Source organism: Rhopalosiphum maidis, chromosome 4 (genome assembly GCF_003676215.2).
Source record: "Rhopalosiphum maidis isolate BTI-1 chromosome 4, ASM367621v3, whole genome shotgun sequence".
NCBI lineage: Eukaryota > Metazoa > Arthropoda > Insecta > Hemiptera > Aphididae > Rhopalosiphum > Rhopalosiphum maidis.
In genome coordinates, this window is record NC_040880.1 from 26,147,086 (window position 1) to 26,170,059 (window position 22,974).

Genomic DNA, 22,974 nt, shown 5'->3' on the forward strand with positions numbered 1-22,974 from the left:
AAACTATTTATAAGGTCGAGCATTTAAAATTTCCATAAATAGATTAAAAAGAGTCAAACTATTTTAATTATAGGTAACATCACTAACATATATAAAAAATATCAATATTTGGATAAAATGTCAAATATTTTTAATTATTTGTTGTTGAATTAAAACAAAATAGAATTTTCCATAGCATCCCTTGATATAAATTCAAGTGGTACCTATACAAGATTGAAGCCATTAATAAAATAATATATACTTAGAAGTTAGAACTAATTAGTATTTACCATAATTTACAGTTTTTGAACTACTTGGGTGGTCATTATTCTCTAAATTTTTGTTTTTAGTTATTTTTTTAAAATTGAGCATATTGGGAGATAAACTATTGTGTTTTTTCGTTAATCTTCTATATTATTCATCTTCAGTACTAGATATATCTGACTTTTGCATTGCTTTGGGTTGCTTCGATCTAGCTTTAGCCAAAAAATCTGAAATATTTATCTTATTTGGATCAGATTACTCTGTAGTTCATCTCGGTGGATCTAAAACTAGTATGCTTAGCATAGACAACTACAGTATTAAGTAGGGGTTCTTCAACTGGTTGTTGTTCACAATTAGACAAATATCACACAATTATATAATTAAAAAAAAAAATATATTATATATTTTTAATTTATTAAAATTAAACCACCACAGTAGTCATACAATATTGGTAGAAATATATATTTATATTTTATAATCAATTAAAACAATTTATTTTTGAAATAATTATTTTATTATAAGTAAACAATAATAATTTCAATATAATCAATAACAAAAATATTTATCAGGTAACTTAGTATGATTACTTTGCTCGATAAAACAAAAAGCGGCAGTAGTACTCAACAAAAATTAACACTACCTAATTGTAAGGACAATGCAAGTATGTAAAATTAATGTAAACATTGAGAGGAAAATTAATACTGAAATAATAACAATCCAGTCTTTAATTGTTGTTAGTTATAGATTGTTTTACAATAAATTGTGCAAAAAGCTGAACATATTTTATATGTAATATACATGATGGGTATTAGTCAAAATTAAAACAAAAAAAAAAATAAAATAGGTATACTAAAAATAAACTTAAATAATGTATCTATGTACTAATAGGAGTTAAACAAACAAACAAAACAATTTTTTAAACATAGTAAGACAGAACGAGATCTATGCGCGTAAATAAAAGTAAAATAAATGCAAAAAAAAAGTATCACATATCCATTCGTTTATATAGTAATAATTATGATGTTAAATTATTTAGAATCACAGACTTAATATTTAATAATTGGGTTTTTTTTAATTGCTTTTAATTTCAAATACCCTTAAAGTGCACTTTTATATTATTTGTTAAAAGTTAATGAATAGAATATTATGTATATGTTGTATTTTATATTAAAAATAATTGGACAAATGTAAATTTTGGAAGTGGAACAAAAAAAAAAATGATAAACAGGTGAGAAACCTGTAATTCATTACACCTAATGAGTATGATTAAAATTTGTAAAAAAAAATATTTTTGACATATTGTGTTGGATGGGATATTTTATAAATAATAATTAAAACATATGCTAAATTATAATAATACATGTATTTGGACTGATGCACTGGTGTTGAAAAAAAAACAAACAATATAACCAATACATTTATAATAAGCGTCACCATTTCCCTTTCACTCTAGTAAAATTATTTACTATAATATAATTATTATTTTGAGTTTATGTCCAATAATTAAATTTTATTAGTTGTTACATATTATTCTGATGTACTTTAGTTACCAGTGTGAAAATATTAATATTTTGTGAATAATTTTTAGTTAACCTTTTTTTTTTCAGAAGTATAAAGAGAACGTCTATATTGGTTTGTTGTTAGTTCATTAATTACACTTGACTATAGGAAAACAAAAACTGTTACTTAACTTCTTTACTTTATAATATATTTGAGAAAAAAAATATTCTGTCAAAAGCTTTTAATTATGATTAGTTAATTTACTTTAAAACTTGCCTATTGTTTATAAGTTATAACCTACAATTAACGAAATTAAAAGTTAAAATATATAATTGAAGATAAAAAAGACCTTTACAAAAACTTAAACATAGTTACTCTCAAAAATTCATTAGTAAAACAAGGCAACAATATGCTAATCTAGAAGTGACAAAAACAAACAACAAATTAATATATAACAGCGTTCTCTTATAAAATCATATATAACTTTAAAAATATTATAATAAAGTAATGGGTTTTACTAATAATGAATTTTTTTAAATATGTCATTAAGGAAATAAAGTACTTTAATTAAATTTGTCAGTACATGTCATTGAAAAATGTGAAGTTTTAAGGCCTTAATACACTAGTTTTGGTAGGTATTTATAGTTATATTTTTTCAGTGTGTTAAGATAAATAATATGTGTTAAGATGAGAATAATGATGAAAAAATCCCAAATATCTATTGGGTTAAGATAAATTAATAAGCATTCCAGTTGCGTGTTGACCAAAGTATTGCAAATGTTGTACCTGTTACATCAGCCATATCGTTACAGTGAGATAAGTACCTTTTCAATAAACTTCTGTACCCATGGCCAATACTTATAATTGCATTACCTTCACAGGCAGCTGTCATACACGTTACCTCTTGTTCATATGGCCTAAATACAGTAATAGGCCTAGCAGTGTCTTGTTCAACAACTACAATGCAGCCCCATGCTGTGCCTAAATACAGTTCATCACCTACTGCACAAATACTGGTGATCTGAAACAACAAAAATTGTATTACAGTTTGTATTTCTTCTTTAAACTAATATTTATGTATAGTACTTGACATTTTCCTGGACTTAATCGTTCTTCTATACTAATAGATTTTAAACTTTCGGAACACGGTATTAATTTTGAACAATCCAACTTGTTCATTATTTTTCTGGTTACTACATCCCATTGATAAACAATGCAACCTGTAAAGTTTTAATATAATTGTAAAATGTACAACTTTATTATCTCATATACTATATTTTTAGGTATGGACTAACCTGGATGCACATACGACCATACTAAATTATGACCACGAGAAGCGCTTAAAGACATGACTTGTGTGTCCAAGCCTGTATAGTCAAAATGTTGAAGAACTTCATAATTTATTGCCACATTTTGTTTTATAGTGTATACAGATATTCGGCCTTGATTTTCTCCACACCATAATTCACAAGTCCTAATTCAATTACACAATATATGAAATAATATACAATTATCATATTTTATTAACATACTTATTACTATTAACAGCTATAAAATCAAACAGAATGGTAGAACTACCAAGTTCACTCATCACAAAACTTCCTTCTCCCATGGTTGGAGCCAAAGGGGACATATCACTTCTTACAAGAAATATTCTTCCATTTTCCAAACCTACTGCAACCCTATGCCTATCTATCAGAGTCACTATGCGCTTCACTCCAACTTCTTGGTCTGTAATAAGTTTGTAGCTAAACATGTACTTGCTATCATTACTCCTAAAAATAATTATAATATTTATTAATTATAATAAATCTTAGTTATTACATATATACGTACGAGTAAGCATGAATTTGTCCTTCTGCGTCTCCTAACCAAATACTGTGATCATCTACTGTACAAATGGCTGTAATTTTATGTGAAACATTTGCACTTCTGTAGTGAAACCAATTTGTGATACTAAATGCCAATCTATCAAGTTTTCCATTAGAACAAGGTAACCATATTTCATCACCATTATTTTCGTTATCTTCACCTACAAAACACAAATATTAAACATTAATTTTATGAATGAACCAGACCCCTAAAACTTTTTTTTCAAATGTGTTACTTTTTTTTTAGATACAATTATTTGGATTTTTTTTTTTGTTAATTAACATATTCATACAATTTTATTTTTGTATGTGAAATATTAGTTTTAATAAGTTATATGATACATTATCTGTGATAAAAATAAAATGTATTATACATACTCAGTGGTAGTGGTATTCGAGTACAAGAAATTACATCAGCTGAATGACTCAGTGAAACTACATCATATAAATGAGTGAATTCAGGAGCTGAAACTATAGAAACAATTTGGCTAGCTGAAGGACGTTCTTTTGGACTTTGAGACCAGCATACTGCCATTAAATCAAGCAAATAACTTGGATAAGCTGTTTCCTGAGGGACAATGTTAAAAAATAATATAGAAAGTAACAAAATAACATTTTTCATCCATTATTTTTCTTACTCTATATGTCAATGCTGGTCGGTGTCCTTCTAATATACTTTCTTTTACAGATTCATGATTTTCAAATGGTTGATGCATTGTAATCAGTTCATAAATAAACATACCAAATGAAAAACAGTCAACTTTTTCAGTATATTCTTCTTCGCCATTGTATTTTATTATTTCAGGAGCCATAAATCCTTCGGTACCACCAAAACCTTTGGTACCAGATGGTAGAGATAAACGACTAATTCCTGTTAAACAAATGTTGATATTAACTTTGCATTCGAAAAAATTAATTAATCATGATTTATGAAAGTATTAAAAAAATTTAAATATACCAACCGTAATCTGCCATTTTAACATGAGTGTTAACTGCGTAAGGGTCTTGAAGTGGTACTGGGATAGACCAAACAAGAACATTTTCACTTTTTAAATCTCTATATATAATTCGTTGCTGATGTAAATATTCTAATGCTTTTGCAATTTGAAAAACTATTTGTTGCAAAATATGAGGGTCAAATTTTGAACCAGATCTTCGATAGTTCCTTAAAATCTGATCCAATGCTCCCATTGGCGCAAGGTCAAGAATAAGTGCTAGTGGTTTTGTACAAACACCAATTAATGGAACAATATTTGGATGTTTCAGATTCAGCATTATATTTAATTCTTGTCTAGCACTACAGTAAGATTTACATGTATATTGAAGTGGGTCACGGTCCCATTTTGCTTGAGCTCCCTAAATGGAGAATTCAAAACATAACAATATATTTATATATAAAATGTTCTGACATTTACTTACTTTATAGGCTATAATAGCAGACTGACTAGCATTAGGTCCAGGTGGTACAGGTTGAAGCATTTTAATGGCAATTTGTATACTATTACCAGGTTTTTTTCCTTTACATACACCTTTAAAAACAAAACCAAATGCCCCACGACCTAATAATTTACCTCGTATAATATCTTGATCATTAATGACTAGCTCTTCGCCCAAATCCAAAAATACCTAGATAATTAAAAAAAATATTTTATAATAAACATATATGTATATATTTTAATGGAAATAGAAACATACAGTATCAGGAGCAACTTGTGCTAAAGATAAATCTCCATGCTTAGGACATACAACACAAAGTTTATCCACAGATGATGCAGCTAAAATACAATCTTCTACTATCCATCCATAATGTATACCACCTTCAATTTGATTATCTGAAGCTAAGGGATGACCTTCAACAGATACTTTTCTACTTGATTGTGGACTAATATCATGTCCAAAACCACTGTCTCCCCCATCAGAACCATTGTAGCTTTCTTGCGATTTTCGCACAATGTTTTTATTGTCCGAATCTCTTTTTAAAAACTCTTTAGATATATGGTCTATTTTACTTGTACCGTCATCATCTTTCATATCAATTGAAATACTATCGGTTTCAACACTTCCAGCTAAACATCTTGGACATGGAACGAGTCTAGTTACTAAACATTTTCCTTCAGATGTATGGACAAATCGAGTACCTAATGTCGGATACCAATCTTCTAGTAATACATCTATATGGTCTACTACTAGAGCCAATAATTTTGCTGCTTGTACAGGAGATGGATCTAATACAATAGCTCTGAAACCTATGTCTTCTTTATCATTATTTTTTATTGGTCTCTTTACAATCACTGTATCTAGGGGTAAGTAAGTTTCAAGAATTGAAGAAGTTTTTATTGGTACATCATACCAAGAGTTTTCTTGAAAAAGTTGAAATCTTAGATGCCTATAATTTATAGGAGAGTTACGGTGTAAAACTTCTTTCATACGGAACAAAGTAATTTTATTAGCAAATTTTAATTCGATTCCAGTTTGCCATAATATCCAATCAAATTGAGTTTGAAAATCAGAACACATAAAATCATCACCATTTACTTCTGTTGGCATAAAAAACTGTCTGATCACATGGATAATAGTATCATCTCCAAGTATGCGAGTTATAAGTCGAGACCAAAAGCCTGATGGAAAATACGACATGAGTAACAAACGGCGAACTGATACTTCTGGATCTGAACGACTTGTTATATGTTCTCCAATATCAATTGAATCAAACATTACTTGACTTGAAACTTTAGTTCGTAATTTATGGATTTTTGATTTTACAGGAACTTTGATAGATACTGGTTGTGCTCTTTGACTATACATATCTTCTTCTGAAGGTAAAAGGGATGGTATTAATAGAGATCTACTATCCCAAGTTAATGCTACTTCAAATTTATTGAGCAAATTAACAATATATTCTCTTGTACATGTTGATGACTTCAAAACAATTTGTAAATCATCTAATTTCATTATACCTGATCGAGCAAAAGGATTGATTTCTCTAATTGTTACCACATGTGCTAACATATCACATAACCACTGTGGATCTAAAAAATATAGATCTTTTAGTGTTGCATCATCATAATGTAACAATACACCTAATAAAAATTAAAAATTGAACAATAAATACATTTTTTAATCATAAATTTATGATTCAAAACAAATAATATTTAACAAACCATTTTCGTGCAAGAACAAAATTGCTTGGTTAAGTTCAGCCATATCTCGAAATGATTTATGGTACCGAGATAACATTTCAGCATTAACTGCAGTTCTAAATTGATCCAAGTTTAAAACAGGATCTAGACCAGCTTGTCTTCTTTCAGATCCAATATGGCTTACAATGTCTTCTAATGCTAAATATGTTGCTGGGACTCTTTGTTCTAATAATAGTTCTTTGCTTCCTAAAATAAAAATAAAATAAAATTTATAATAATGTGTAAAAAAGAATACTAGGATCTAAAGGATTTAAAATTTAATAAATTAAAAAAAAACAGAACATGATAATAGTTTTAGTTAAAATAAATATATCATGTATAATTTGATCTAGACCCTTTAAATATTAATTAGGGGTGAGTAATATTTCATATTTTGATATCCAACTAAATTATTTTATTTAAAAGTTTCAAAAATATACATTTGATTAAGTGTAAAATTAGATAAAAATAAAATTGATAGGATAATAATTTGAAAAACTTATATTAAGTTTAATCAATGGGTTAATTCTTTAATTTATTATTTCCAACATAAACAATACTTTATGTCCGCTTATTTTTAATATGAAAAATCCTTAGAGATGGAAATAAAAATATATACAGTTAAGAACTCTAAAATGTTACATTAAATCTTTTTTTTAAGTATAATTTGAGTACAAAAAACTATTTAAAGGCTATTTATATTCATAATTATCGTTTTTTTTTTTATAAAACTAATCATTTTAATTTAAATCTTTCAAGTCTATACATTCAAACTTAAGTTCAGTTTGATACTTCAAAATTAATTTAAATATATTAAATAGTTTTAATATACATAAATATATATAAGATGTATTTACCAGGAGGTCTAAGACTGAACACTGTATCGTAAATAATATTACACAAAAGTTTGATGTTATGCTTTGTTTTACAACTGATTTCAATTGTATCCAATACTCTAGGTAAACCATATTTTTCAGCATCCACTATATTGATAAATCGATCCCTAATTAGTTGTTGTAATTGTTCTGAAGAATATTCAGGGGACATAGTGCTCATGACATCATAGTGTGTACCAATAATTATAACTGGCGAATTTGGTGCACGAGCCTGCCAAAAAATTACATAAGTTTTGATTTTAAAAAGATGATTTATTTAAATTACTTGTATATTGACAAGCCATTGTAAGATTTCTGCAATTCCTCGATGACCATCTGTGATTTTCCAAACCACAATGTACAAGCTTCTTTTTGATAAAAAATATTGATGTGTGGCATAGTATTCATTTTGACCACCAAAGTCCCAAGTACGAAACATCACTGGGCCATATTGAGAATTGCCTCTTATTTTCTTTTCATACACCCAATCACCAATATCAACACCAACTGTTGAAATATTTGTCCCTTTGTTTGTCTTTTGATTTATATTTTTATTTCCCATACGTTTTGCCCAATGCTAAAAACCAGTGTTATTAGTTTAATATTAATAAAAATAATATATTTATGTCTTACATCCACAGGTTTCTTTTTATAATTTCCAGTGCCTTCTTGTCTGAGTTGGTCTAATAATGATGTTTTACCAATTCCTTGAACACCAACAATCATTAATTTCATACGAGCATATGGTTTGGCATCTTCAAGAACTGACTTCAAATAACCAATAACATCCATTGTTTTATACTTATTTGAGTCAATCATGGATTTGAGTGGTTCCTGTAGACTACAGCCTCTAGTATTTAAATTCCACAACCGTGACAACAGACCCATTTGTGGAGGGAGTTCTGTTACATCTGGGCAGGTAAATTCATTATGAAATATTAATATTTGATTTTAAAATTATAATGCTTACCTTTATTTCCACTTATGTTTAATACAGACAAATTAATGAGTTCGTTTATATTAGTAGGAATTTCTTTTAATTGATTATTACTTAAATCCAACATACTCAAGTTAGGGAAAATTAATTTTGATTTTGAATGTCCCAAAACTGTACCTCCTGTATCCTATTACAATTTACATATAATAAGACTTAGTATGTTGGAAAAAAAAAAAGAGAAATATAAATACCCAGTCATCTAACTCATCGGCTGAATCATTTGAAGCAGCAGAAAATCCATCATCATCAGTTGTCAATTGTATTCTGTTCATACAGTTATCGGCTAACATTAAAGTTCTCAAATTTTCAAGCCTTAAATGGCGTCTATGTAAACATACACGATTTAAAATGTTTGCTCTTAATGACATTCTTCTACCTATAAATAATTTTGAAATTAGTAATAATACATTTATATTTATTATTTTTTTACTTCAAAATAAAATTATTTTTAAACATACTAGTTCGTATTTTCGAAGGTACAGTCGATTTGGGGACTTGTCCGGTTTCTAATCGATAACACAATAGATTTTCTTGATCAGGTGCTGCCTCTTCTAGATTAATTTGTGGTAAACTAGGCCAAACACATATTTTATTGTGACTTAAGTCTAATTGTTTGAGTGAACTGGGATATGATGTTATATAACTCATTGTCCTTAAACTAAAATAATAATAATAATACAAGTTGTAAAACTTAATTTAAAAATAAAGTTATAAATTTAAAGTTGAAACACATATTACCAATTATATGATATGTTTAGCCGTGTTAGGTTTACAGCTAAACATGATAATACAGGAGGTATTGAGCTAAATCTATTATGTGATAAGTTCAACGATGATAATTGTGAGCTGTTAGATTTAACTTCTGATGTTTCATCAACTCTTACAATTTGTTCCATTATTTCAATAGTGCGATTCCAAACATTATGATGAACTAATGAAATACTTCTAAAATAATGATTTATAGTAAAATAGATTGAATTAAAAAGATTATTAAACATACTCATCAATATCATTGACATCAATTTCTTTAACTTCATACGCCTTGTCTAATATAGGAATACGTCCAACAGATTTCTCTCGTAAACTTTTAGCTTCATCTTCTGATTGAGCATATGGAAGTTCTTTTATCAAATTAAATGCCATATTAAGATCTTTAAGCTTAGGAGCACGCCACATTTGAAAAGGTACAGAATGAAGTTTGTTGTTGGATAAGTCAAGTGTAGTCAATGAAGGTAATCTGAATAGTTCTTCGGGAATTTTATCAAGACGATTATCCTGTTGGTTGTAAGTTTGTAACAGTTTTAAGAAGTTTATAAATATATACATTTATATCTTTGTCATAACATACTTGCAAGTAAAGTTCTTCTAAAACATTAGCCGTATAGATAGATTTGTATAGTTTGGACATTTTTTTGCTTGTAGGAGAGGTTACTTGATGAGAATCTTTTGGATCAGGTAATTTTTCAATTTTGTTTTGAGCCAAATTTAAATATCTGAGACTTTGTAATTGAAAAATTATTGTCGGCACTTGGGTAAGTGAATTATTTGATATATCTAATCTAGTAATTGCAAACAAAACAATTTCTCTACTTCGGGGATTCATTTTCAGCTTTGGATTGATATGAAGAGCACCGTCAATCTAAAAAATAGTTTACATAATTTATTGGTTTTTTTTATATTTTTTCATCATAAGAAATAAAACAATATTTTTACCAGCCATTGTGATTTTATAGATTCAAGTTTACATCTTTGACTATGCCAATTTATCATAACTGGAGTACTAGGAAATATATTACTATATGTTAAACTTGATAAACCGCCAAATTGTGAAGCAATATTATCTGTCATTGCCTTTTTATTAATTTTATGTTCGGGATCAGCAAAAGCTTTAGTTCCAAGTAATGTTGTAATTAAATGTTGATTTTTAGTTAACATTGCAGCTGCAAGAGCTTTACAGTCATCGTCTCTAGCACCATATTTTAACAGCAATTCAACAATAGCTGTATCTCCTTTACTACATGCTAATGTCAATGGAGAAGTACCAGCTTCTCGGATATCGTCATCTTTTTGCTGTTTAAATTAAATTAATAAATATTTGAACTATTTTAAAAAGGAAAAAACTTACTTTGTAATCAGCAGATGGTTGTAAAGTTAGTAGATTGGGATCAGCACCATTTTCAAGTAACGCAATTACCACATCTTTAAATCCATTTCGTACGGCAGCATGAAGAGCTGTTTCTGGAGCTTCTTCATTGCAATAAACATTTACTTCCACGGGTTTTAAGTTTTTCTCATTCAAATCAATTTCTTTTGTCATACTTCCTCTAAGACGAGAAACTATTGACTGTATACCTTCAGAAATACGACTACGTTTTGACATGTCGTTATTATCATCTTTTACAGAAATTCCATCAGAACCACAAATCTGAAATCAAATATGTTAAATATATTCTAACTATGCCATGTACTTAATTTATACCTTTACAGCTTTCACTTGATATTTTAACAGTATGTCTACAATTTTTGTATTTCCCAAAAGACAAGCCAGGTACAACACTGTTTGACCATTGACATCCTTAGTGTTTATGTCAAATGGGACGTCAAATTCCCAGTTATCTTTTCTGTAATTAAATTTTTTATATAATAATTTGTCATTCAAAATATTATAATTTAAGAAATACCTTAATTTTACCAATACATTAGGAGGATAAGGATATTTTAGTAGAAGCTCTAATACTTGAATATTTCCATTTATACATGCCGCATGGATTGGCAACCATTTTTCTACAGTAGTTTGTCGAATGAGATCAGGGAATTTCTGAAATGTTATTGAATTGATTAGTTTAAAACTAAATATATAAGTTTATAAAATGTACCTTGAGAAGGATTTCAAAAACATCTTTTTTTCCTTTGAAAGCCACAACATAAAGAGGAGAATACCGAGTGATTGGATGTATTCTACCATCAGCTTTATGGTCAAGTAACATTTTCACCAAGTCTTTTTTACCCACTTCACAAGCACTAATAATTATATATTATAATAATCGTTAAAATAATAATAATAAAAATGTTAAGCATTTTAAATCAATACCAGTACAACAATGTGGTGGTACCATTAGGTGCCATGTTAACAATGAATTCTTCTTTAGATCCAAGTTCTGACAAAATTGTTTTGGTAGTACTAACATCACCTCTGCAGATAGCGTCTCGCAAAGCCATATGAATTGTACTTTGAGATTCTTCCCAAGAATCTAAAATAAAAATACAGTGCAAACAAGAAACTTACACATATGGATCATAATATGGTAACTAATGTAAAAACAGGAATTGTTAATGGCTGAGACATTCATTTTGATACAACTATTCTATTTACAAGAATAAATAATGTCTTAGGAGGTTGTAGCAGTAATATAAGTACATTTTTAAACATTGTTATATATATATATATATATATATTTAAAACATGTGTGTATTGGTTATAATAATACTATAAAAGCTTACCATATTGATGGGTTTCGTTAATAAAATATGCACATGCATCTATACCAGTTTCTGATCTTAAACACTTATTTATAAATGGACCACTCGGGATAAACCAACTAAACATTTTCCTATCATTGCAAATATCTAATATTTTAGTTTAACAACGAACGAAAATAATATAAGTATATATTTTATTGTAATAATGTTTAAAACTGTGTCAAAGAAGGGAAATAGTATAATAGAAATTTCCACGGCGGCGTACAAACGTGCCGTGACTGATATAGCGTGGACAGAAGGGACCTTGCACAATGAATTAAAGCGAAAATTCCAATGATTATTATATCTACTATTGTAGTAAAAACGAAGTTCCTTTTACACGTATTAAACATTTAAACGGTAAAATATTTACACATTCACTCCGAAATAGTTTGTGTATAATATATAATGCCATTTTTTAAATCGTAATTAACACAATTTGATCAAAAAGTAGGCAGGCAAGTTGTAAGTAGATACTAGATGCCTACTCAGGTGGAGTTTCTTCAGGGCGCATCACGTAAAACCCGGTACTTAGTCGTAATTTTATAAAATTAAAAGTATATTTAAAGAATTTTAAATTTAACATAAATACATTTTGTAACTTTTTGTTATGTACAAGGACCATTACGACTATGTAGGTGACTTATGAAATTTAATTTAATAAAATAAAAATACCATGTTTGACATTTCCTTCACGGAAAACTAACAACCATTGTAATGCAATTATCGGCTTGAGGAATAATTCCGATACGGTTATAGTTTTAACTTTTAACTCTTGACATTGATTAAATTACATAACAATAAGAATCAAGTGAGTAGGTACCTACATGTTATAGTTATTATTACTTTTAGGGCTACTAAATTTCATTCGAGTTACATATCTACGAACAATACTTTTGTAGTTTTGTGGTAATTGTATTATTTTCATTTGATTTCACACAAAATAGGTAAATAATAGGAGTTATCAATTATCGTGGTATACGACTATACGAGTAGGTATATTGGCAATGGTATCTAAAATCACTACATTAATAATTGTAAATTAAAAAAAAAAAAATAACATTAAAACGAAATAGTTTGCCGAGTTTCAAAATATAAGTTATTATTTAAATAATATGAAAATAGATTTTCAAAGTCTACTAAAAATCAGTTATACGTCTTATATATCTATATAATTATAATAGAAAACAATTAAATAAGATTAAAGGTATGGTGTCTAAGGGCCTGCTATGTTCCGCAAGTCAAAAGCAATACTTTTCTTTTAAATGCAAAAAAATAAAAATCCGAATAATTTAAAATGTTGGCATATCGAAAAATTATAAAAGTAATTTTACGAAACTTTTACAGTTCGTCAAAATAAATATCTATACAAAACAATTGAAAAACGTGTACACTAACTCAAATTTAACATGGGAATTGGTTAACGAGATTATTTGTAACAGTAATAATTCTAAAATAATTCTAAAAACAAAGATAAAATTGAAAAGTAAACGATGAGATATTAAATATTGATGATAATCTTAAAGAGGCGTCAAATTTGTTTAACAATTATTATTTATTTTAGTAACCTAGGCATACATTTTGGCAGAGAAATTTGATGAAAGTTTTAATTTAGATTTGATTGGGTGTGAAGATAAGATATTGTGTTTCTTTGATCAATTTTTTCTACAGCGGGATATGATATGGTAATGCCGTAATGTCAAAATCCTCAATATATTAGGTACTGAGTTAATTGTTTCTCCACTAGTTCATAAATATATTTTGAGTATTTAACATTTAAAATAGTATTTTCCCAGATTGCTTAAAAACTGCAATCATTAAATCTTTATTTTAAGGCGGCGATCGTAATACAATGAGTAACTATATATCTAAGTTAACTAATTTCGCTAAAATATATGAAAAAATAATTAAGGCAAGACTAATATTTTACGTAGTTACCTAGAGCTTAACAATTTATTATCCAAAAATCAATACGGTTTTAGACCAGGACTAGACGTAGAAAATGATTTATATGAGGTAACTCAATTTTTATATAATGATTTGAAAGCAATTGCTGTTTTTATAGACATGCAGGGCTGCAGACTAAGGTTTTGGATACCATTCATCATGGTATTCTATCCAAAATGTTATCAAGTTTTGGAATAAATAACCAAAGTTTACTGTAATAGACAACAAATAGTGAAACTTAATGAGGCCACAAGTAGTAAAAATATTATTAAATATGATATTTCACAGGGTAGTGTTAACTCCATTTTGTTTTTACTGCACACAAATGCAGTTAGCAACTTAAGGATTGATGGTAAATTGGTGACCGATGACTCACGTCTGTCATTTTCTAATAAAATTAGAATCTCAATTTGTGTGAATGAAAAGTCAAAAAGTTATGAAAGGTCTAAACTTAACATATACATGTATAAGTGGAAGAGGGTTAACAATGAATTTAGATAAAACGATATACATGAAATTCTTAATAAATAAATGCAATATAATATGATTTTGCGGTATTAATTCACAACTGTAAAAGTTATTTGAATTGCATATGTATATAGTGCACAAATTTAAAAATATCAAAAATTTGTTATTTAGATATTACAAGTATAATTAACAATAACTTGAGATGGAACCTACATATTAATAATCTAGTTGGAAAGCTATGTTCCATATCGTATAAATTTGTTAAACTTAGAGATATACCACCGGTAGATACTTCATCTTCTATCTATTTTGTCTTTTATTTCACTATTTTTCAATATGGACTTATAAGGAGGTATTAAGCTTAATTTTAAAATATTGCAATCTAATTAAAATATTATATTATGTATAATTTTGCATAAAGATTCATTCAAAGGTTCAAAAGAGTTAAATTATATGCATTTAGGTACTCTCTCACTCTCTCAGTTAGACACATTGCAAAAAAAAAAAATATTAAAATTAATAACTATAGATGCTATCAATTTTTATAAAATATGTAAATAATAATATTCTAGATAAAAATAAGTTTTAATGTATGGTAAATTTTTTTAAGCTAACCTTTTTTTCTATAATTATTATTTTTTAAAACTGCACATTTTTCATAATTTTTTGATATACCAGATTAAAAATATTGAAAAACACAATATCTTTTATGTGTTTTGTTTAAATGTACAAAAATTAATACAAATAATACAATTTAGCAATTTTAATAGTTAACACCCAATAATTTATTTTAAATTTATGTATTATATTATAGTATTATAATAATACATAATTTTTATTAATAATCTATGTTAAGTAGGTAGTACAATATAAAAACTTGATTTGAATATGAATAATAATAGGTTAAGAAGTATTTGGACCATTTTATTTTCAAGTTATGATTTGTAACAAGTAGGTTTAGAGGAAAAATGTATAATATGCGAGGACTTGAATGATGATGTAGTTTTTTATGAAATTATTTGTAGAGTTTAAAATGTTTAATCAAGAAAAAAATAAAATAATTTAATTTAAGTTTTTTTTCAAACCAATGATTAATACCTAAATCAATTCTTTAGTAGTAGTTTATGCATTTGCTGTTCACTAGTTAAGTAATTTAATGATTTAAATCAGAAGGGAAAAGTAAACTATGAAAAGAGCTTTATGAAATTAAGGAAATAGTAATGGAAATAAATTAACTATTAACTCTAACAAACTGGTGTCATAAGATAGTAGATACAAAACCTTTTAGTAAGTAATTTCCAAGATATTGAGGGAAGTTATAAAAATTATAAATGTATAAATATGAATTTATTATTAATTTCACCTGAAGCATCTTTCAGTAATTTGCTGCAAGAAGTATTTTCTGCATTGAGAGCTATATCAAGTGCTGTAAATCCATTAGAGTCTTGCAATATTAAATTTGCATTGTGATTCAAAAGTGTTTGGATGTTTTTTGGACATCCAATGTGTGCACTGATGTGTAATGCTGTCTGTAATAATGAAAAATAAATTTAGTTTAAATGTATAGATATTAATTTGGGATATTGCCTTAATAAAAAAAATTTTAAGCCTTTATTTATATTATAATAAATATATTTATAAATATCACATTTTTATGTAATTGTACTTTATATAGGTAAGTTTTTAGATAATAAAATATTTATTACTTACCCTGCATTCGCCACGAGGACCACATGGTGTATCTACAAGAGCTAAAATTAAAGAAATATAAAATAATTTTCCAATGAGAAACTAGCAGTGATCAAATTATGAATCATTACCTCCAGCATTGAGTAATATTTCCAGACAACCAGAACCTTCATTAGAACAAGCTGCATGAAGAGCAGTGCGACCCCAAGAATCGCGACTATTGATAAACTTTTTATGCTCGTCGTCTTTGAGAAGGTCCGTCAAGAAGTCTACATTGTCCCATAATGCAACCTACACAATTTAGAATATGATTAAAAAATCAAAATGAGGGTAGGACTGATAGTCTGGCTCATAAATCGTTGATGTCAGTATACCTGGTGTAAAAGTCGACCAGGAAAATCCTCGTCTTCGGCCATAATTTTGAGATACTGATGAAAAATATGGAACACCTCACAGTGAACATTTCACGAATAGACATATTTTATCGAGTAGTTTACCTCGGAAAAGAGGCATTTTATTATTTACATTTACATCACAGGTTCACTAGCACGCACACCTGTGCCAACAAAAAAAACCATCAAATACCATATAGAACGAAATAGTGTTAAACGGCAAGAGTTCATAATATTAAAATGTTATTATATTAAATATCCATTTATTCTAGAATCGTGAAAAAATTGAAATAATTTGTTATCAACATACTGTTAATCACGTTATCAATGATTTGACATAAATGAAGTTAGATTCAATCTCGTTGAAGTACACATAGCTACGAGTTAGTGAGTTACGACCTGAAAAGATTCACTTATTATGATATAAGCACTTATAACCCTATAAAAAAACGAGAGCGATACTGCGAAACTCGTCCTATTCTATCAACTTCTGCCCTTGGGCTTGAACTCTTTAATTCTTATCGTTCTCCAATTAGTATTTACTTACTGTATTTTAATATACATTTTACTGGGTAGTGGGTACATTCCTTTTTTCGCTCTGTGGTATTAACTGTTATTATATAATTATTTGTACATTTTGTTTTACTATTTTTGTAAGTAAGTTGCTAAGTTTTTCATCGAAATAATTCAAAACGTTAGCAAAAATGAACGGTTCATCGGTTTTAAGGAAACACAATAATCTTAAGGTAGGTAACTTATTTTATGTAAATAAATAATTTGTAAACCAAACCAAATAGGTAACACATATTGCACTGGTTTATTTAACCTACAGAAGGTCAAATCTAACATATCAAATAAAATAAAATCATATTTAGTTAAATTGATTTATAATTTTAAAATTTTCAATTTATTAGTAATAATAGTACAAAAGTATTTAATTTTGTCCTCAAGTATAAATGTTTAACTTATGTTAAATTGATACCAATTTTAGTAAGAATTCAATCTTGTAAAATTAATATTGCTGACAATTTTTTTCTTTTAATTTATCTACTATTTTAATTTAATAAAAACTTATAATTTTCTCTAAAAAATAAATATTTATTTAATATAATATCTTAATTAATAAAATGTAGTAGTTTATAATTTGTTTTATTCATTTAAATTGAATAATGAAACTAATTATGAAATTGTGTATAATAACTATGTTGGGTAATATTGGTATTAAATAATCAATAATAGTATTGTAGTACAGTACTCACTCAATAATTGTTGATAGAAAACAATTGTTATTTAAAAAGCATTATTAATAATTTATAATTATTTTTTATTATGTACCTAGTTTATAAAGTTATAAGTTCATAATTTGTATAATATTAATATCAAATGTATTTCGATTTCTAATTTCTAAAAAAAAAGATTTTATATGTACCTATTATAACTATATTATTATTATAGCTATGTTTTTATTTTATTTCTATGATTAATTTTCCAATCCTAAATAATAATACTTCTCTTTATCCAAATTGTGCTGCATAATTATTAGCGGTTTAGTTTATAGTATATTAATGTGTATACAACAGTAGCTATTAGCAGCTTAATATTATTTAATAATAGTGTTTTTATAAAATAAATATCTTTTTTACAAAAATTTTTTAAGTACCTATATAATACAGTTAACGGAAAAAAATAAATAGATAATAACTTGTAAGTTATGTTTTAATATACTTAAATAATTAACAACATCTATCTGAATAATGTTATGAATTATTTTTTAAGAATAATTTTTATTTTATTGTATTTGATATAATTGATTTTTAAATAAGGTACATTTTTATTGTAATTTATGTAGTGTTTCAGTGCTTATTAAAATTATAAAAAATACGTATTGAATATTTTTGCATACAAATTCTCAATACACTATTTAAATTACCTTTCAGATTACATCAATCCAGATCTATATAAATTGTTAACATTTACCAGTGGTAAAAATGTCCAATGGATAATGAATGACATAATGTATATATTTCTAGGTTCAACTAATAAGCTATAAATTTTCAACATCTGTATATTATGATCAACTAAAAAGTATTTTAAAATCTATATAATATTATTGTTTACCTTGTCCTAATGTTCTAAACCTTTAATATTCTTTGTTTCGGGTGCATTAATTATCTATTTTAATAAAAATGTTACCTGTAAAATCACAATCCACCTTTAAATTGTAGTAACTTATAATAAATACATTATTTAACATTAATTTATGATTGCTTAAGAAATATACACTGAATTTTATTTTTATTTATATTAGTAATTTTAATAATTTTTCTACTTATGATTTTCATATTGACTAATTAGTTACTATAATTATTCATTATGTCTTGGATTTATAATTACCTTTACCTATATGAAAAATAGATTTTTAGGATAGTTTATAATTAGTTATTTAAAAAACAAATGTTAAATTAATACTATTTTTTTTTAAAACATTTGTAAATCATCAGGCCAACTGCCATGAATAATTATCAACCATTAATGGCTCTATTAAACATTAATTAGGAACATTCTAATAAAATATTTTGGTAGAGAGGTCAGTGGTGCAACAAAAATGAGATATTTCGGGTGTCTGAACACCACCTTAGATTATATTTATGAACCAATCATCATTAGAAAAAATGTAGGGAACCCTCCAATACTGTATGTGCTACGGATATACTCCACTAGATATCCCACTTGAAAAATTATATTTGTATTTTTGGCCTTAGGGAAATAATAATTACTTACAATTAACATTTTGAAATATATCGACTATTCATTTTTAATGATTTGAATAATCTAAAACATTATTAACTAGAAATTAAATTTAAATTCAATTTCAAAAATATATTTTACAGAATAAAATATAATTTTTAATTTTCCAAGCAATACTTGTATAGTCACATCATATTTAATAATACAATAATTATGTTTTTTATAGCTATAGTCTATGTATAAGTTTATTGCATCAATTAGTTTTTTTAAATTTTGTTGTATCATTATTTTACAATTTTATAATCATATTATTTGAACTGTAAATGTCTGAGTGTTGTGACTAACCTAGATATTTATAAGGTTTTTATTTTGTTAACAAGATTTTTACATTAATTTATTTTTATTTACAGAATGTGTTATCTATCTTAGAAAGTCGTTTCTTTTCAAGCACATCAGAAGCAACTTTTGAAACAAAGGTATAAAGACAATTTATGTTCATATTGAATTAAGTTTATATTTTCAAAAAAAAAATATTATTATGTATATTTTATAATTGTATAGCCATTTAAATTGCATAAACTTGAAAATGGTCCGAGTACAACTGCCACATTGACTTCAGAAGATGCTATTAAATATTATAAACAAATGCAAACTATTCGACGAATAGAAACAGCTGCAGGTAATTTGTACAAGGAAAAAATAGTTCGAGGTTTTTGTCATCTTTACTCTGGACAGGTAATTTAATAATAATTTAAAAATATCCAGTTGTAACAATATGTTATAAATTGTTTTTATGTTCTATTGCTTTTTACTTAATTTAGATTGTATGCTTATTTAAAACTTTCCTTTATAATTTATTATTAAATAATTATTATGTATTTGCATAATGTTTTTTTTTTCAGGAAGCTTGTGCTGTGGGAATGAAAGCTATGTTTCGTGATACAGATTCAATAATTACAGCATATCGTGCTCACGGTTGGACATATCTTATGGGTGTTGAACCTTTTGGTGTGTTAGCAGAATTAACTGGGCGTAAAAGTGGTAATGCTCGTGGTAAAGGTGGTTCTATGCATATGTATGCTAAAAACTTTTATGGAGGCAACGGTATTGTTGGAGCTCAGGTAAATATATTATTTTATTTTTTATATAATTAAAATTTAATTAATATAGATATTAATATTTACAAAAAACAAAACTTAATTTTTGTCATGTTAAAGTCTATTAAACAATTATTTTCTTTTTAGGTTCCACTTGGTGCTGGTATAGCATTTGCTGCTAAATATTTAGGTACTGGTGGTGTGTGTTTTACTTTGTATGGTGATGGAGCTGCTAATCAAGGACAAGTGTTTGAGGCTTATAATATGTCAAAATTGTGGGATATACCTTGTGTATATGTTTGTGAAAATAATGGCTATGGCATGGGAACTAGCTCTGAACGTGCATCTGCTAGTACTGAATATTATACACGAGGAGATTATATTCCTGGTATCTGGGTTGACGGTATGGATGTTTTGGCTGTCAGAGAAGCTGCTCGTTTTGCCATAGATTATTGTTCTAGTGGTAAAGGACCACTAGTTTTGGAAACAGCAACTTACCGATACTCTGGACACTCTATGTCTGACCCAGGAACATCTTATAGAACTCGTGATGAAATTCAAGAAGTGCGACAAACAAGAGACCCAATAACATCTTTTAAAGAAAAAATCATAGGAGCTAATTTAGTTAATATTGATGAATTAAAGGTAATTATCTAAATCTAAACTTAAGTAGTAGCAATAAACTAATAATTAATTATTTATAAAGCAGTTTTGTGAATTATTATTATAGTATTTATTATAGTAGTGGCTAAACATATATATGGTTGGTGACTGTCTATCTCAAGGCAATATTACATAGGATAGTCTTCACACACCAACAGCTGTTGATGGAATATTAGAAAACAAATATCTCAACTTTTTTCAATTTCACAAGGTAGTATTCACTTACACAGAGTCAGCAAAAAATTATTTAATTTAATCATAAACATTTGAAATGCGTGCCTTTGGTGTGTGAACGTTACTTAAAATATCAGGTTTTAATTTGCCGACAGCGATAGGAGGCAGAATCACCAACCACATATTCATTTGGCCATTACAATAGCAATATTGATTTTTTTATGTCTTGATATTTCTGCTGATCTATTGACAAAAATATATTTAGAGTATTGATTTTAAAATCTAAAATTTTGAATTATTTTGAAAATATATGTCTTAGTAATTTTTATCAAAATTATTGTGGGTAATGTGTATTATTGTTTATGTCATATAGTAATACACTAGAGAGTTACTCTATAATCTATATTGATGATAATTGATAACCATTTTCTATGGACTGAGGTGTACTAAGTATATTAAGTATATCTTAGTCTGTGTCGTTTACACTCTTAATATCATAAAGCTTATCTCTAACAATTATTCTCAACCTGGAGGTTATGACTTCTTTAATAATCAGCGGTCATCAACATATAAAATAATCTATGCATGTATAATATTTATTTATTTATTTATATTCTGATTAAATTATTTAGCATTAGATTTTCTAATTGTGTTGTTGAATATACCAGTTATATTATATGTATCTATGTATTTATTTGTATTTATTATTGTTTAGCAAATTGATAAAGAAATTAAAGCTGAAATAGATGATGCTGTGAAGAAATCAAAAGCAGATTCGGAAATTCCATTATCTGAACTTGCAGGTGATATCTATTCAAAACCACTTGAGACCACAGTCAGAGGAGTAAGCCCATTCCAGAAATTGGAGCATGTCAGAATTGGACCAGCTGTAAATTTAAATTAAAATTTAAAAAATATATTTATGTGTAATTTTTTAAGTTCAAACTGCATATTTAATAAAATATTAACTCCATTTATTATATTCATAATTATTTGTTAGTTACGTTTGTATATGGATTAGATCCTCTTAAGTGCTTTATTATTCAATTTTACAGTTTCACTTTAGTAAAAGGGAAAAAAGTATATTTTTGTTGGAAAATAAAAATGTTAAATATTTATTTACCTTAAAAACCTGATGATATTTGAAATTAAAATGTATATTAGAGCAATAAATAGTTGTATCTATTTGTTAATAAATAAATGTGGTTATTATTTATAACTTATTATACATAGTGTAATATTTCTTTTAAAATAATGTGATCACTTCATACTTGATTAAAGTCTACTATTTGTCAAATAATATTTTTTCTACGGCTTAAGTATACAAAACATTTTTTTAATAAAATTCACTTAAAAATATTCTAGCTTCAGTTTAATATTAGCTCCTCAAAAACTATTTTAGTTACCTTTATAATAAAAATTATAAAATCTAAAAAAACTTATTTGGAGTTGTCATTTCAGTAAGATTTCTAGTATTATGTATTAAATTATTTATATGTTGGATACATTATATTTTATTAATATTTAGAGGTAATGCACTAATGCAGTTGATTTGAATATTAGTAGTGAATAGTGATCATATTATATACTTAAATATTTCATACAACATATA

General features: G+C 26.8%; 2 protein-coding genes across 3 annotated transcripts; one reads left to right on the forward strand and one right to left on the reverse strand.

Annotated features, from left to right (window-relative positions):
• Positions 1-1,401: 1,401 nt before the first annotated feature.
• LOC113555089 (leucine-rich repeat serine/threonine-protein kinase 1) lies at positions 1,402-16,704 on the reverse strand. Of its 2 annotated transcripts, XM_026959422.1 has the most exons (30): positions 16,663-16,704; positions 16,420-16,579; positions 16,310-16,350; positions 15,963-16,128; positions 11,757-11,916; positions 11,542-11,686; positions 11,347-11,483; positions 11,145-11,286; positions 10,791-11,090; positions 10,379-10,735; positions 10,014-10,304; positions 9,666-9,940; positions 9,404-9,610; positions 9,124-9,323; positions 8,857-9,041; positions 8,639-8,792; positions 8,302-8,579; positions 7,955-8,245; positions 7,651-7,900; positions 6,776-7,000; positions 5,310-6,694; positions 5,034-5,240; positions 4,577-4,970; positions 4,253-4,485; positions 3,993-4,182; positions 3,580-3,775; positions 3,276-3,518; positions 3,039-3,217; positions 2,830-2,963; positions 1,402-2,764 (listed from the first exon to the last, which is right to left on the reverse strand). In XM_026959422.1, the coding sequence occupies exons 1-30, from the start codon at positions 16,702-16,704 to the stop codon at positions 2,480-2,482; spliced, it is 7,452 nt and encodes a 2,483-aa protein (XP_026815223.1). In that variant the 3' UTR covers positions 1,402-2,479. The 2 variants fall into 2 exon arrangements, with proteins under 2 accessions (XP_026815223.1, XP_026815230.1); XM_026959429.1 differs by lacking the exons at positions 15,963-16,128; positions 16,310-16,350; positions 16,420-16,579; positions 16,663-16,704 and adding an exon at positions 12,167-12,303 and having other exon boundaries at positions 1,403-2,764.
• Positions 16,705-17,161: 457 nt separating this feature from the next.
• Positions 17,162-22,559, forward strand: LOC113550401 (probable pyruvate dehydrogenase E1 component subunit alpha, mitochondrial). The gene is made up of 6 exons (XM_026952202.1): positions 17,162-17,426; positions 19,839-19,904; positions 19,990-20,163; positions 20,331-20,549; positions 20,673-21,170; positions 22,078-22,559. Exons 1-6 carry the CDS (start codon positions 17,385-17,387, stop codon positions 22,264-22,266), a joined length of 1,188 nt encoding a protein of 395 aa, XP_026808003.1. The 5' UTR covers positions 17,162-17,384; the 3' UTR covers positions 22,267-22,559.
• Positions 22,560-22,974: the final 415 nt, after the last annotated feature.